A 16,126-nucleotide genomic window follows, 5' to 3' on the forward strand; every position below is an offset into this window, starting at 1 on the left:
GTAACTGGTGGGTACATCGGAAAGTGAGATTGTCCGCCGTTACTTCATCTGCCCACAGCTAGGACAAACCTACTGGTATGGGCACATAGGTTAGCGGACCTTTTTCATTGTCCGTTGAGTGAACTGGCAAAAGTTCTATTATTTGTTAGTGCCTATAGTAGTTAGTTAATTTCTTGTATTTTTTATTATGTAATTTTGTTTTTTCTAATGAATTACGTATATTTGTTTTTTGTTTCGTCTAGTTACCGCTCTAGGGGTCACTAGTTAGGAAAGGAGTTTTTTTATAAATAAATAATCAAATATATACATTAATTGTATATCTGCTATGAAACCTAAAAGAAACAATAAACAAATACATGGATTCATTCAGATGATGTGATGTGATGCAGCCTGTGCTGACTGATCTCTGTCTCACACGGGTTTTATTTTCACTTGATGTTAAGTGATACTGTGTGCTGCTCATGAACACTCACATAGGGCTTACGAGTACTGGCCTTTTAAATTTGTTGGACATTTTTTATATTTCTATGTGTTTGTCTAACCAGTTTTAAGTAGGTATAATAGCTAGCATCAGTCCTTGACATATGAGGAGTAAGATGCTATGGGAGTGCGAGCAAATTATATTAGTCATCACAAAATATACATACGCTTTTAAGTAAACATTTATCATCTAGATGTCTTTATTAATTTCTACATCATCATATGATTCATATATTAAACCAACATTTATCCGAAAAAATGTTTCCACATGAAACTATTTTAGTACAAACAAAATTAACTCTATAGAAAGCTCTGTAAGCTAATAACCTGTACATGCATGGATGGCTTTTATGATGCAATTATTGGAAAATGTTTTAAGTGTTGTGAAAAACAAACGGGGAATTAATTTTATACTGACATGCTAAAGGACTCGGCTAACTGTTTAAAATCATTTTCATAATGAAAATTCGCGGTTAAATGTATTAACTTGGTTTATTTATTTACATATAAAATATAATCTATTAAAATTACACTGGTGGTTTTTATTTATCCATGTAAATTATAAGGAGCAGAATATGTTTAGAAGTATTAAGAATATCCAGCGCTAAATGACCTGCATCATGAGCCTACCCTACACGTACAAACCCTCACTTTCAGACCATTACACAACACCTGGATTAGGTATTACTTATTGAAATGTATTTAATAACTTTATTATTTTTTTCTTTCGCAAATAATTGAACCTTTCTGTAAATAATACGAATGTATGTCAAAATCAAATGTCAAAAATCATTTATTCATATAGGTACACTTATGAACGTCAAAAAAAGAAATTTTACATTTACTGCCAGTTCTCAAATCAAGGGCGTAGAACAGAAGAGAAGAATTGGCAATAAACTCTCCGCCACTCTTACTAATCGCCAAGTTTTGTTTTACACATCGTTTGTAAGGAGCTGCAACCATTACACCATGTTCCACATGACATCTAATTCATCATTCTCAATATCATAAATAATTTTCGTTACGTTACGATTACGTAGATGGAATACAATCATTGGCTATATCTTTAGTACAATTGATTTTTGCTACTTATAATTTACGTTAGCTAATAAATAAATGGGTCCAACAAAAGTTTTAAAAATATTTTGTTTAGACTGCAATTTTTGTTAAGCGTGCTAAAACTCTTAGGTCATAGGTTCATATCTGCGTGAAAAAATTGAAATGTCTTCTGTGAAATCTTTTTCATATCTGAAATTCAATTATCTATATAGATACAGGTAAAAAAAACGTCTTTCGACGCATTCTGAGTTTTTTAATCATGTAGCACGCAGATATTCAAAAAAGTTTACAGAAACTTATCGTGACTGGACTGGCACCAGACTTACATGCCAGCAGACTAGGATAGGGAAGGGTGGAGGAAGTTGTGCGGCGCGACTAAGACGACCTTTAGAAATGAAGAACGCGACTTAAGATTAATATAGATATATTATTATATCAGTTGGTTACTTACTAAAAGAAAAAAACCAGTAGCGCTATCATGTTTTAAGGTCTAGGCCTAAGGTATCTGTTTCATGCTCATTTGCTGATCTAATAGGGGTGATCGACTCCTGTACCTGACACACGCCGTCTACTGGGTCTAAGGCAAGCCGGTTTCCTCACGTTTTTCTTCACATAAACAAAGTCCCATTGGTGCAAAGCCGGGCACCGAAATTACGACCTCAAGGATGTGAGTCGCACGCCGAAGCCACTAGGCGAACACTGCCCTATTTGTTATACATAAAGTAGCTACAATTTTAAATATCTGTTCGGTTTAGCAAGTAACTTGTTCATTAAATTAAAATATAACATATATATTTCAACTTGCATTTTTGAAACCTCCATACGATTTTTTGAGGTTAAAATGTAACAAAATCCTTAAAAAATAGGCGAATCTATATAGCATTTACGTACTCAAATTTTGTCGATTGAACTTGTCGGAGTGGTGGCATAGATCGGAAACAATTAGAGAGCGGTGGCAATGGTCAACCGAGCGCATATCCGCGTGATTGTGGATCTACGAGTAAACGAAATAAATGCTGAGAGAAAGTACGACAAAACTATTTACAAAACGAATGAATATATTAAAATCTTAAGCCAAAATTGTAAATTATTAGCTAACATTAGCTACTAACTCACCTTTTGAAGAAGTCATTCTCATTCGTGGGAATTTTAAATATAGCGCTACGAATTGTTGGAATAATATTTCTCCTCCGTTGAATAATCTTCAACTAAAATCAAATTTTCGCCGCAGTCATAAATAACATCTAGTTAATCAACAAAAATCCCACGAAATTTAGTTTTAATCTTAAATTATTCTTATTTTTAATTTATTTGATTTACTACGTAAATACTATTACACAAGACTGAAGTTTTACACTGCTAATATTATTATTATTCTACTTAGTATTAATATTATTTTTCTTGTTATTCGACTGAGCTGCAAACTAGCTGCTGTGGTCTGTGGCAGAATGACCAGCGCTGTGGAACAGTCTGCTCCTCAGCATAATGCTGAGCCACGGCCAATTACAACCTCAGCACACACGCAATACACACTTAAATACCGTGTTCTTTAAAATATTTTTTTAATTTCTTTTTGTGTGTTTCTGTGTGTGTGTTTTGTTAGTAATAAATCTTATGTATATGTCTATTCGCAGTAGTAGGCTCCATTTTCATTTCGCTTTTGCAGTACAGACAGGTAGTATTTTTCGTTATTAGTTCCTGAGCGAACCTCTGATAAAGATTGTGATTGTAAAACTTCATAATAATAATAATATTTGTTTATTTGCAAAGATTGATTAATTATAAAAAAGCCGCACAGTCATATAGTTGCAAATGTCATATTAATTACCATAATATCATAATAATAAGAACAGTTAAGTTATAAATAAATAATCTCTCATAATAAAGGCACTTCCACTTCCACTTATAAGCATTACACGGCAGTGATTTATAACTTCTAGGAAGGTGATTAAATATATTGATAGCCATGGCATTATAAATTTTTAAATAAATCGTGGTTATACAAGCAAGATTATTTAAATATTTTTAATAATTTTGGATACTTTTTTACAGTCAGTACTTCTAGTCATAGCTTCTAAGATATGTAAACTTGGTACTGTCAAAGCATGCTCTTCAGCTCATAACATGTCCAACGCTCATAATAGCTTTAAATTTTTGCTGAGTCATAAAAACTACCGAATTTCCCCATAAAAGGATACCATAGCGCAAAAAAACATAGCCGTGATAAGCAACTTTGCGAATTCAATTACACAGACATACCAATGTTTAAGATTTTACTAAATCTTTTGCTATTAATTCGAGTTTTCAATGACAAATTTTCGGTATATTGGAACGGTTTGATGTTGCTTGTCGGTAACTAGCTTACATCTTAGATGCAGCACTGAGTGCGTCTCGACCGCCCAAGTACTTAACCTAATATTCCATAATTGCATCAGGTACCAACATAATTAACTGGCTCTCAGCTGGTCCGATAGTTTCCTATACCTACATTGTGACCTAAATGATAGAGCATATTGCATATATTTGCATATTTTTGAGCTAATTAATGTTGTATATGTTATATTTTGTTCTCTTCGTATAGTTTTGTACGATAAAGTTAATGTCTTTTAAAACTAAATCATATAAGGATCTTTGTTGATTATAGGTGGCTTATGCTGGTGTTACAGTGAGTATGAATTGAGTTAGACAAAGGCAAGAGGGTCATTGATGGGACAGGGGCAAATCGGGTAGGCTGTTTGCTTAGACGTTTAGAAGTTTTCACCGCCCCCCAATGAAAAGTTATAACGCGAGGAGCACTACAGGACTTGCAGGCCTTCGCTTCTTGAAATCCCCTAAGTTGTATCGGTTCGGAAATGTAAGTAACTTCAACTGGCAGTTGGTTTCACAAACAGACGTTAGATAATGCTTTAAAAAGCGCTTTGATGTCATAACAGCCAGGACATACACAATTGCAGAATTTTGGCTCGTCCTCGACAGCTTATGAAGTGTTAGGCTTATTTATACTTCAAGATAATCCTTTTTACTTTCAAGAAGGCTTTGCTGAAGCATAAATTATTAGCTTGATGTCAAGACTGGAAATTTCTTAGAAAAATGATGTGACGATATTATGCCTGAATCACTAAACCTATTTTGCTACCGCCTATATGTGTAACTTGAGGTACAACAATTTTACTATATATATTATGAATTAAAACCTGGATAACAATTGTCAAATAATCATTTTGAAATCTTTTTTAAAAACACCAATCATTAGAAATAAGAAATATTGTTTTTTAATACTTTTTAAATGATAAGTCAGTTCTATTTTTTTAAGGAATGCGTATACATTTTTACTCAGAAGTGTATTACATTATATATACATTAAGTATAAAAGATATGATAAGTATAATATATAAGTATATACAATATTGCTTAACATATTGCACGTTAGAATATATATAAAATTTACTTTTTACAAGACTTTAAAAATAATTTGTAATCCTGTTTAAAATGTTTGTAAAAATTCAAATCAAATGGTACAGGTAAAATGGCGTCGCACCAGTTCATATGAGGTAACATATTCGTATAAATACGTGAAGATTTTGTTTCTGTGTTTTTGTAAAAATATAAATGGTGTAATTTCTATTTCACTTATACTAAACGAATTTAACAAACACAACTGGGTATACGTGCAAATAAAACAATAAAAATAGTCATATAAAATTTATATAAAATATAATTTGTACAGTATTTCTTAAAAATAGCTTACATAACTATTATTTACCTTAATATTCCGATACGGAATGTCACTTTACATAATATTATTATGCACATAAATATAAAAGTAAAAAATATTAGGCATTAGATATTGTCAATATATTGACAATATAAATGCGAAATTGAGCTGTATATTTGAGCATTTGTCGCGCTTCTAACAAGACTGCTAACCAAACCACAGTCGCTTTCAAATGAATTTAATATACTATCATTAAAATTATAATATTCTGTATATAAATTAAATAAAAGATATGAAAGTAAATGTGCGTTGATTTTAACGGATTTATTACATTTTTCACAAAGTTCTTACTGCCTTAATTTTGGGAGTCGATAGCAAGTTGACATTTAACTAAAATATTTAGTTATATACTTAGATTGAAATCAACGCCATCTATTGGCGTAAAGTTGGTATTTGCAATATTCCGCTAAGTGTGTGATATGATTGTATGTATTTCTGTAATAAATAAATTTTAATTTATGAATCGATGTTTTTTTTTTTCTCTCTTCATATTTATCTATAAGTGCGTATCATATTAAATCACGTATTTCTGAAGTAGCAATGAATCAGAATGCCGAGCGTTAGCTACAAAAATAAATACAATTTTTTTTAAGTGAAATGTAAAAAAAATATTTTTTTTTTACAATTAATAAAACGATTTATATTTGAAATCCCCATCACACTTCTTTATCTTTATTCTCTATGCTTTTTTACCTTAAAAGTCTTACCAAATTGATTTTTGAAATCAAGTAAAATCCGAGCGGCCAATTGCGAGGTATATTAATGTTCTGAACCGGGCTTATACGCTGCACCCCAGATATCAGAGAAGCAAACGCTAGAATGGAACCTATAGAACATAATAAGGGGAAGAGAAATGTGCCCCAAAATACTCCACAACTCCTTCCCGAAAAACTTGTACCGCTCATCCAATGAATCGGGGGATTTGTATGAAAATGTATAAATCATCCACATGGCGACATTCCCGATCAATAGGAACATGAGAATTTCTCTGCCTGGCTTCGTTCTTCTCAGTTTTCGTGTGTTACTGCAACGCCGTAATCCATCAACTAATAAGGCGGTTTGTAGGATCACTTGGATTACCTGTTAGAAATATCGTATCTCATACACTCGTGACATGGACATTGTTGGTGAAATCACAGAGAAGCTAAGCTGATATAGTTGGCGCGGAAAGAGAACGGGCAAAGAATTTCGTGCGAATTTATACAATTCTTATTTGATAGGCGTAATTTAATTTTAATTATATGATTTATACCCAACTGTAATGACGTAACATGCTCTCGCGAATTCTCTTTCAGCAGAGACTTAAACTAACATTGTCAAGCCCTAAGATAACATAAAGATTTATAACTGAAAATACGAAAACTATTAAAAGCCAGTTAAGGCGTTTACAATATAAAGAAGTAATTCTCGGAAAGAAAGTGAGAAATTGAGTCTGCCCGTTCGAATAATATCACTGTCACCCTATTGTCAACATTACGTATGACAAGGTCCATCTAAGCTATAATTAAAGTTAATTTAGAAGCTCTCTCAGTTTTTAATTTTATTTGTCGCACTATAATTTCAATAAAACAGAGGGTAGATTCAAAAAAATAGAGGACGTACATATTCAATAAGTATAAAAAAAGGAAAAACACTTACCATCATCATGAAATCCACGCTCCTTATAATATTGAGAATGTTAATAGTCGCTATCATAGACAGGCTCGTCTCTATGAAAAACGCTGGTAAGCAGACGAATAGAAGAATATCGTCCAGCAAGGAGATGGCATGTTCGTTTATGTCAAGTTTCCTCATCTGGTTAAATGCTATGACAACCGCTAGCAGCATGATGGTGTGCATACCAAGCTTAACACAGTTGTTAATTATGTATCCAACTACTGCGTAGTCCCTAAAAAGTTATTATTGTTATTTTAATCCGATGACGAATGATAATAATTTCTTCAATAAAAATATAAATCAAGTAGATGAACAACAGTGTCTGATATTTGGGTCTTAGATTTATTGTAGGACACAAGATATGTAATTTAAGTAATGTTAGGTTGCATTTTATATTTTATTCAATAATAATTATTATTATTACCATCAATATTAATATTTAATTTTTTAATCGAAATGATATAACTGTTTAAAATCAAAATATCTTACTCTCCAAGGTTTCCCAAAACAAAGCCCATAATGAGGTTGCCCACAACGATGACTGTAAGAACTAGGCCCAAAAACAGTCCTTTATTCGAAGCGTGGCAGTCTGCATATATCACAATATTACTTGTGTAATCATTATCTTCGTGCGCTGTAGGTATTCTAAAAAATAATTTGTTACTAAGTTACAATTTTTCCTCAAATATTCATCATAATTTTTTTTTTAATATTCTCTAAATTCCTATGTGAAGAAAATCATTTCGAACAGAATGCCAATTCATTTTAATTCAATCTTCTTCTTAAGAAGAAAAGAAAATGAGTAGATGAAATAATAATCATCCAGATCTAAAATATGGTTGTTAAACATAAAAAAGAGGTTTGCCTAATAGCACCGAAGAGAGTTTACTAGATATGGATAAGCTTATATTTGAAAAAGGACAAGATTCCATCTAGAATGGGGCAAACCTTGTGATCTGAGAAGTGGAGTAAAATAATAATGAGTTGGTTGCCGAAAAAGAAAATACAGCGTGTAGACAGTACAAAATATTGGAAAATGATACCGAATGAATGATAATGAATGAGAGTGGGAGAGAAAGGGCAAAATGGATTGATCTGAACGAGTCAAGATCGGAACTATTTCAATCAGTTCTTTCTGCCAGTACATAAACAAATAGGCTTGTCCATAATAAAATTCGTGTGAATATTAACTTTGTACTACAGTGTTCAGCAACTTCATAACCTACTCGGTCATTTCTTGTAGGTAAATAAATAATAATTAAATGTAAAACTATGAAACGCGATTGAAAGTAAAGATAAACAACAAACAGATTTGGTTAGCAGTTTACCTAAATGTTCACAAATGTTACATAAAATATTTGGTCATTGTAACGACAGTCAAGAAAACAGAGTATGAACATAAACAGACTTAGATTCTGTCTCTGTTATAGTGAATAAAGTTTGACAGAACGAGAAAAAAGAGTGCTTTAATGCAATTGTATAATTAAGGGTGTAATAATAAAGTTTCGTACTACAAGCTACATACTTGCAAATAGTTTGAGTATCATCGTAACTGGAACTTCCATCTGTTGCGTCGATGTTTTCGCAATTTCCTATATTGCTCCATATTATATAATATACGGCAACTAAAATAAATATTTTATCTTATTAATTCACCTCTGAACACTTCGTTTTGCCTTCATTTTGTATCTTTTTTACTTAGCCTACGTTTTTAATTTTCAAATCATCATATTGAACAGTTTCCTCTAGTTTCAACTAAATAAATGTTTTTATATATTGCCACATAATAAAATATTAACTTGACCTAAAAAAAACTTTCAAGATTTATTTTAAAAATATATTATCACAAATATAATATAATATAATATATATTATAAAAATATAATAGTTATCGATAAGTTTTTTTTAATATACTCTAAGTGTTATTGAGTTTATTCTATTAGAGAAAATATATTCAGTATATAGCTAGAAAATATTTTTTGAGCCTGTTGTGTATAGACGGTGACGGCGATTTAGCTGCGCCGACGCCGACCCTATTGGGCTTCCAGCCATCGCAACAACACATACGAAGTTAATATTAAATTGTCACATTTTGAACGCAGCTTCATCGGCGCTTACGCACAATTTTTTCGACGTATAGTTTGTTTTGGTACAATGATCGCCGAGTAATACTCACCAATTAAAATATTAAATTCAACTCCAAATGGGTATAAATACGGTGATACGCTGGAGACAATAGTTGTCATAAGTTGAGAACCAGTGCAGTTTTTTTTATACAGACCGCTTATATCAAGGTGGATAATAACATCTGAAAACAGTTCCGGTTTCGTTGGTTAACATTTCCGGATCGAGTTGTTAAGGCAATAAAATATTTATAACAAGTAAAATATTACAACTAAATTAGGAGTTCAAACATTGTAGCTTGCAATATTGACAGCGATTCTGACCGAAATAGTGAGTTTCCGTTCTGCGCGATTCCAAGGTAACGACATCAGCGGCTCGGTTATTTATTTATTAAGAATTGCATATTTGGTTAATATACATTCAGATAACATAAATTAAGGAGGCAACGGTCGGCCTTATCGCCGCCAAGCGATACCTTCAAGACAACACTAGTAGGGAAAAAATAAATACTAATGGTAATGGGAATAAAGAATTATAGATAACAATGTAGACGTTAATATAAAACAAAAATAATAATTATTAATTTTAGTTTCTAAAAAAATATGCAAAGATCACGATTAAACAGATGTAAAGAATATATCCTTTCCATAACCACAGTTTAGTGGTGGGTATATAGAATATATTGAGAGACAACTAACATGCATACAAAAAGCGTTCAGCATCGCTACCGCTATTGTAAGTTATAGAATTGCACCTTGCAATAAGAATTACGTATAATATTAGTAAGTATTGTGCCCATACCTCGATAGAGGCAAAATATTTCTACAATAATTTAAAACATAATATGTATAATATACCTCCTCTGCTGAAATATATTCAACTTTCGACGCATTTATAAAGTACATCAATTTACTTAACAAAAATCATCGTAAGTCCCACGAAAACTAGTTTTTAATCCGCCCAAAAATATTTATTTATCTTTACAATATATTTTTATACAAAAGTCCAAATCCAACTACTTCCAAGGTTTATTCATTACACTGTTAATTTATATTATTATTTTTATTCTACCATCAACCATCAACCACCAACCCTCAATTCTTAATATCGATATTGTTACTGTAAACATTTTTAAATAGCATAACGTTTGCCGGGTCAGCTAGTTAATTTATATTAATACTAAAATAGGCAAAAAGGGAATTAAAGAGAGGCACTGATTGACGCGTTGTTGCTTAAAACGTCAAGTTTTTTAATGTTTTGAATATAATATTAAGTCCTTACATATGAAATTGGCGCTTTGTATGGGAGTAACAAAAAGTCGAATATTTTTAAATATAATATATTTAATTAATCAAAGTATGAACCATTGTTTTCTATGCACTTTTGCCATCTCATAGGTAGTTCATTGATCCCTTTACTAAAAAAAACCAGTCGGACAGGAATCAATAAAATCTGTGAAGGCGATTTGGTCTGCTCCATCAGAGTTAAATTTTTTCCCTTGTAAGAAGTTGTCCAAATTTCGAAAAAAATGGTAATCTGTTGGAGCAAGGTCCGGGGAGTACGGAAGATGTCTTAGACATTCCAATTGAAGCTCTTCAATAATGTAACGCAGCAGTCGACGCGCGTTTGCCGGTTTGCTTCAGTCAATTCGTGAGGTACCCACCTTTCAAGCTTTTTAATATTCCCAATTTGCTTCAAGTGAATTAAAACAGTTTTATTTTTTAGTCCACGGGGCTTGTTCTGCAGGTCGAAATTTCCAGAACGAAAACGTTGGAACCAAAAACGAACTGTGTTTTTTTTTGTAACATGACCGCCATACACATCATTCACCCTTCGAGTCGTTTCCGCAGCACTTGTGCCACGGCAGAACTCGTACTCCTAAATAATGCGATACTTTAAGTTTTCCATTTTGTAAAACGAGTGACGCAAACAGAAAAAGACAAATGAATGACGGTCATCGAAGCACAAATACATGAGTAAATAGCTGTACAAATTTGAATTTGAAATTCCTAACCAAAGAGGATGTATTTGAGGTCAAAGTGGCCAGTACGACAAAACGCCAATTTCATATGTAAGGACCTAATATAAAATATAAGTATAAAAATATTAAAAAAACTCTACCTTCAGTGTCGCCTTTTGTGGTATTTCCATACTTTTGATGAGCATAAATCGTCAAAGCTAAAACGGTTTCACGTACAATGTTAAGTATCCAGAAACATAAACTACTTCCAATCATGTGCATGAACCCGAAATATGCCAGTTTCTGGAAAAGGAATCAGTTATAATATACATACATATCTAAGGGAAATATCAGAAAGCGGCTTTCTGACACCAAAGAATTCATTGCAATTATAATTACGAACACAGTGTATTAAGAAATAAGTAACAATTAATGTATCTGTAAAAATACATTTTCTGTAAGTAGTCCAAAAGCGCGGGAGACGCCATTGAATCTAATTTGACATGTCAAGTCAATCTGTAAATATGCGTGCATGACTTGACATTTATAGAATATCCAACTTATTTCATTCTCTTCAAACTATACTCTTACGTTTTTATCAATTGATATTTATCGAAATATAATATGTTCCAGCATTGCAGCTTACCTGTCCTCTCAATATCAGAACATTGCAGTACTTAAAGATGAAATACAGCTGTATAAAACAGTACAATGGCTGCACAACATCAAACACAACTTGTAGTATGTTGACGCATTCATCGTTAGATATTGTTTCGTCTAGTAGATATCCTACTTGTACTGAAATTAGCAGTACGGAATGCACTAGATGACCTAATGCAAAGCCTGAAAGAGAGAACTTTGTTACTGAGGCCTCGCTCGTGGTTATTTAGGTATTACAGTAGCAATATGAACGATATTGTAGGCCAACTTTTGAGAGGAGGATGTCCAAATTAACATTGCCTAATAATGTAGTTTATGGGTTTTTGTCTAGTACGTGATTGCAAGTTGTACTGGTTTTGCTTTGTCTTCGTATTTTTTATCAGTGAAACTTTTTGTTAGTTTTATGTTTTATTTTTTACTTTTTATTTTATTGAGATGTATTTGTTTTGCTTCCTAAATAAATAATGCGTCTAGGTGTCAAAAGGAGCATAGTAAAATGGCATGGCATGGAATTGCCGCTCCCTCCAATCATTTTGTACAAATAAAAAACTTGGCGTTTAAAAGTAGTAACGGATTTGATTTTGTAGTGTGATTATTTGAATTGTTGTGAATATTTTGATTTAATTTAGGGGTTTAAGATATGATACAATCATGACGTAGGACCCCAATATACACTGTTTACAAATTTCTAAATTGTTTATTGAAGTGAATTTGATTTTTTTAGGTTTTTCATGAAATTAGGTTTTAAAGACCCGAAGGAATCTTGACGAGGCGGTTTTTCTAATTTAATTTTATCTATTGTATTAACTTTGTTAAATTTAATAATTATTCTTTATATAAGTTTAAATTTTTCTAATTTTATATTATTGTTTATAATAGGAAACACCATAGAATAATGGTGTTTCCTATTCGCATTTTGAACTTTGCAAGCGCTCGCACCTAAACTTTGTTTTGTCGGAAATCTAGGCAAAATCTTAAAATTATATTAAACAACTAAGCTTATAATCAAAAAAGAAAGATACCAAAAAGTGATGGAAAGGAAAAAAAGAATAAGGTACATTTTAAGAGTGTAATGCGTGTGTGCTGTGGTTGTACCTAGCCCTGGCTCAGCATTATGCTGAGGAGCAGATGTGTACCACAGCGCTGGTAATTCTGCCAGAGACCACAACAGTTACTTATTTTTTAGTCGTTGTATATACTTAATTTAAACAAACACTTTTGGAAATAAACTATAGTCAACTAACCTGCAGCTCCCAGTTTCAAATAAAAACTTCCAGAATGTCGTCCATGGCTGAAGCAATAATCGTGTGTCAATGGTATGAGTACTGGAGAAGGTATGGCGCTATTCCGACTCATCTCCGGAGTCCTATCACCAAGTTCGTTTGCAAAATCTTCCTGGTAAAAAGAGAAACGCATCTTATTTAGTTAGAAATTGTTGATACGATATTTATTCATGTTTATTTTTATAAATATAGATAATGAGAGAACAGTGTTGGCCTAGTGGTTTCAGTGGTTAAAATTTTATTATAATAAGAGTACAAGATGGCATTGGTTTTATTAGAATGGAAACACCTCATTGCGTGGTGTTTCACAGACATCTTATAGGTTGTAAATTGTCAATTAGTCGGTAGTGCCGATCGATTGTTGCAGTTGCTCTCTGATCGGCGCCTGTGAGCAAAAGAGTGCACTGACCTATTTTAAAATATAATACAAATGTGGCTAATAATAATCGCTTAAAATCTGCATCATATATAAATCTTCTGTGCATGTGCAATTTAACTTATCATAAACAGCTGGATCAATTTTGTATGAATATTGAAGACATGTTTAAGGAAAACGTCTGTCGTGTCCGCTAGTGTATATATTATCTAGAATGATTTGAAAATAATCTTTTTAAATTTAACTATATGCATAGATGTTGTACTCATGTAATGCTCAAAGATGTCACGAGGAGACTGGTGTAAAGGCATGGAACGGAAGAAAAAACTTGGTGTTACAAAATGATAATGGAGATTTTTCCAGTTTGTGACCGCTGCACGCTCTTGGTTATTTTAAGAATAACCAAAGAGCTTAATCAACTGAATCATGAGCACCCACATAGTCAGCCTCACGTACATACACACTTTTACACAATTACACAGCACAGCCGAATTAGGTATTACGTTTCTTATAATTTTTATAGACTTTTTCTTTCGTAAATATTTTAACATTTTTATGTATATACAAATTATTAACTTTGGATATATGTTAAGTATAATTGTTTTTTTATTGTATAATATACATTAGCTTAAGAATACCAATGTTGTATTTCTTTGAAATATTCAGTATGTTTTTTTCTCTTTGTTTATTAATGTACTTATGTTTTCTGTTTCATATTTATTGTTTATCTATGAAATATGTTCTTTTTATTGTCTAAGTACTTTTTTAATATATGTCTTAGATTTAAGATCACAAAAACAAAAATAATCGAAAAGTAATAACAAACCTCCTGTTTCCTGAAAAACTCTGCAAACTTGTCCAAATGCATCCCTTTAATCTTTTGATTTTTCTTGAGAATCGCTTTATATCTTTCAATATCGAATAATAAGTATAATTGGAATATACATCCAATAGCTAATAGACAGAGGGAGTAAATCTGAAACGCAACATATAACTGTATTCTTTTAACCCTAGTTTATAAGGAATTTAAAATTGGTACTGTGATGTAGCCCTTCAGGCAAGGTTCAAGGTGGTGGTGTTTTCTGTACTATTACTTTATTTATAATATATAATCAATATATCTTAGGTAAAATATATACTATGTATATGCACGATAACATTAAAAACTTTAAAGTTTGGATGTATTCTTATACACTCAATATAATGGCTATTAGCTCGTGGCGAGGATGCGTTCTGGCAAGATTTTTGCAGTCGTTTAACTGAAGTTTATTTATATAAACTATAATGAATCCCTTGGAAGCAAATTCAGCATATATTTGTGTTTGTGTTCCTCTCGTTTATAGAATAATATATAAGGATGAATCAAAAAGTACTTTGAAGGATGACAAAAATGACGGAAATATAAGAAATGTGACATGTAAAAGTAAAATTTCAAATATTACTTACCAATGATGGCGAATATAAATCCACAAAAGGTTCCGATGGATATATTAGTAAACCGAGCGTGACTAATAATATTGCATACATTGAGCTTAGTATAAGGGCTTGATATTTTCTGAAAGAAAACAATAAATAAATTTATTAAAAAAAAAACTGTTAAATCGAAATAATTTAATTCATTTATTAAACTAATTATGTTTATATACCAGCGTTACAGCCTTTTTAAGTCTGGGCAGATATCTGTATCTGTTTCATGAACATAGGCAAGTTATCTGCCTGACAAACGCTGCCGACTTTGTGGGTCTAAGGCAAGTCGGTTTCCTCACAATGTTTTCCTAAATGCGCACATAGAAAGAAAGTCCATTTATGCACAGCCGGGGATCGAACCTACGAGCTCAGAGATGGCAGTCGTACACTGAGGCCACTAGACGAACTTTGCTCTTAGCATGACACATGTTATATATGGATTATAAATGAATATTTACGTTGAAAGCCTGGCATTGTCTTCGGGGCTGGTGGGTGGAGGCGCCTGCGTTTCCATAGACCGTATAGATTGGGCATCCATGGTGACAACTGAACGTTTACGAGGCGTATTTCCACATCTCACATCGCTTACTTGAAGACGATAATTACCTGAAATGTTTATATAATGTTAATAATTTTTAAAGGGTGATCTCAAATACTTTTTATCGGCCGATTGTCACATTTATTAGTTGAGTTATTGTTGAGATTTACTCGGGTTACGTTAGACACATTTTTATTTTGATATATACTTTTTGTTAATTATAATTGATAATAGTTACGTCACCTATTTAGATTTCTATAGTGAGTGTTTAATGCGTTTTTGTGAACTATCGTGAGGCAAGGTATTGGCATCAGTCTAACCTCTCTTTGTTCCCAAACTAATAGAATTTCTCAAAATTCTTACGGCTGATAATATTGTGTGCCTTTCTTCGAGGTAACGAGGTATGTACTCCGGACTTATTATTCTAGTATAGCATTGTGTATCGACGGCCACCGAACCGTTCTTTGTGGTAGATAATATTTTATATAGAATTTATTGATTTTTCTGAGGCTTTTAGCGATTGACACAGTCAACGACGTTGCTTTAAGTTGGGTCTAATTTGACCCTGTTTCTTAAAAATATTTCCACTATTCGACCAAATGTCGAAACCTTACGGGAGATTGCTTTTATTTCCATTATTTTGTGGAGATTATATTAAATACTAGAGCGATACGAATCTTATTAACATATGTTATGTCCATGAGTATATGTTATAAATATACAGTAAACATTTGTGTGCCCGGATACA

The 16,126-nt window shown here is 32.2% G+C and overlaps 1 protein-coding gene across 2 annotated transcripts in view; it reads right to left on the reverse strand.

Moving 5' to 3' along the window:
• Nucleotides 1-5,264: 5,264 nt before the first annotated feature.
• Nucleotides 5,265-16,126, reverse strand: part of LOC123715635 (proton channel OtopLc-like) — a 30,034-nt gene continuing 19,172 nt past the window's right edge. For both annotated transcript variants that reach the window (XM_045670829.1, XM_045670830.1), the window contains 11 exons: nucleotides 15,299-15,446; nucleotides 14,820-14,928; nucleotides 14,200-14,349; nucleotides 12,959-13,109; nucleotides 11,701-11,897; nucleotides 11,216-11,357; nucleotides 9,147-9,278; nucleotides 8,496-8,595; nucleotides 7,460-7,615; nucleotides 6,953-7,202; nucleotides 5,265-6,394 (listed from right to left, as the gene is read on the reverse strand). In XM_045670829.1, the coding sequence (XP_045526785.1) occupies nucleotides 6,074-6,394; nucleotides 6,953-7,202; nucleotides 7,460-7,615; nucleotides 8,496-8,595; nucleotides 9,147-9,278; nucleotides 11,216-11,357; nucleotides 11,701-11,897; nucleotides 12,959-13,109; nucleotides 14,200-14,349; nucleotides 14,820-14,928; nucleotides 15,299-15,446 (1,856 nt within the window). In that variant the 3' untranslated portion in view covers nucleotides 5,265-6,073. The remainder of the gene's footprint in view (nucleotides 6,395-6,952; nucleotides 7,203-7,459; nucleotides 7,616-8,495; nucleotides 8,596-9,146; nucleotides 9,279-11,215; nucleotides 11,358-11,700; nucleotides 11,898-12,958; nucleotides 13,110-14,199; nucleotides 14,350-14,819; nucleotides 14,929-15,298; nucleotides 15,447-16,126) is intronic.

Source organism: Pieris brassicae, chromosome 10 (genome assembly GCF_905147105.1).
Source record: "Pieris brassicae chromosome 10, ilPieBrab1.1, whole genome shotgun sequence".
NCBI classification, from domain to species: Eukaryota; Metazoa; Arthropoda; class Insecta; order Lepidoptera; family Pieridae; genus Pieris; species Pieris brassicae.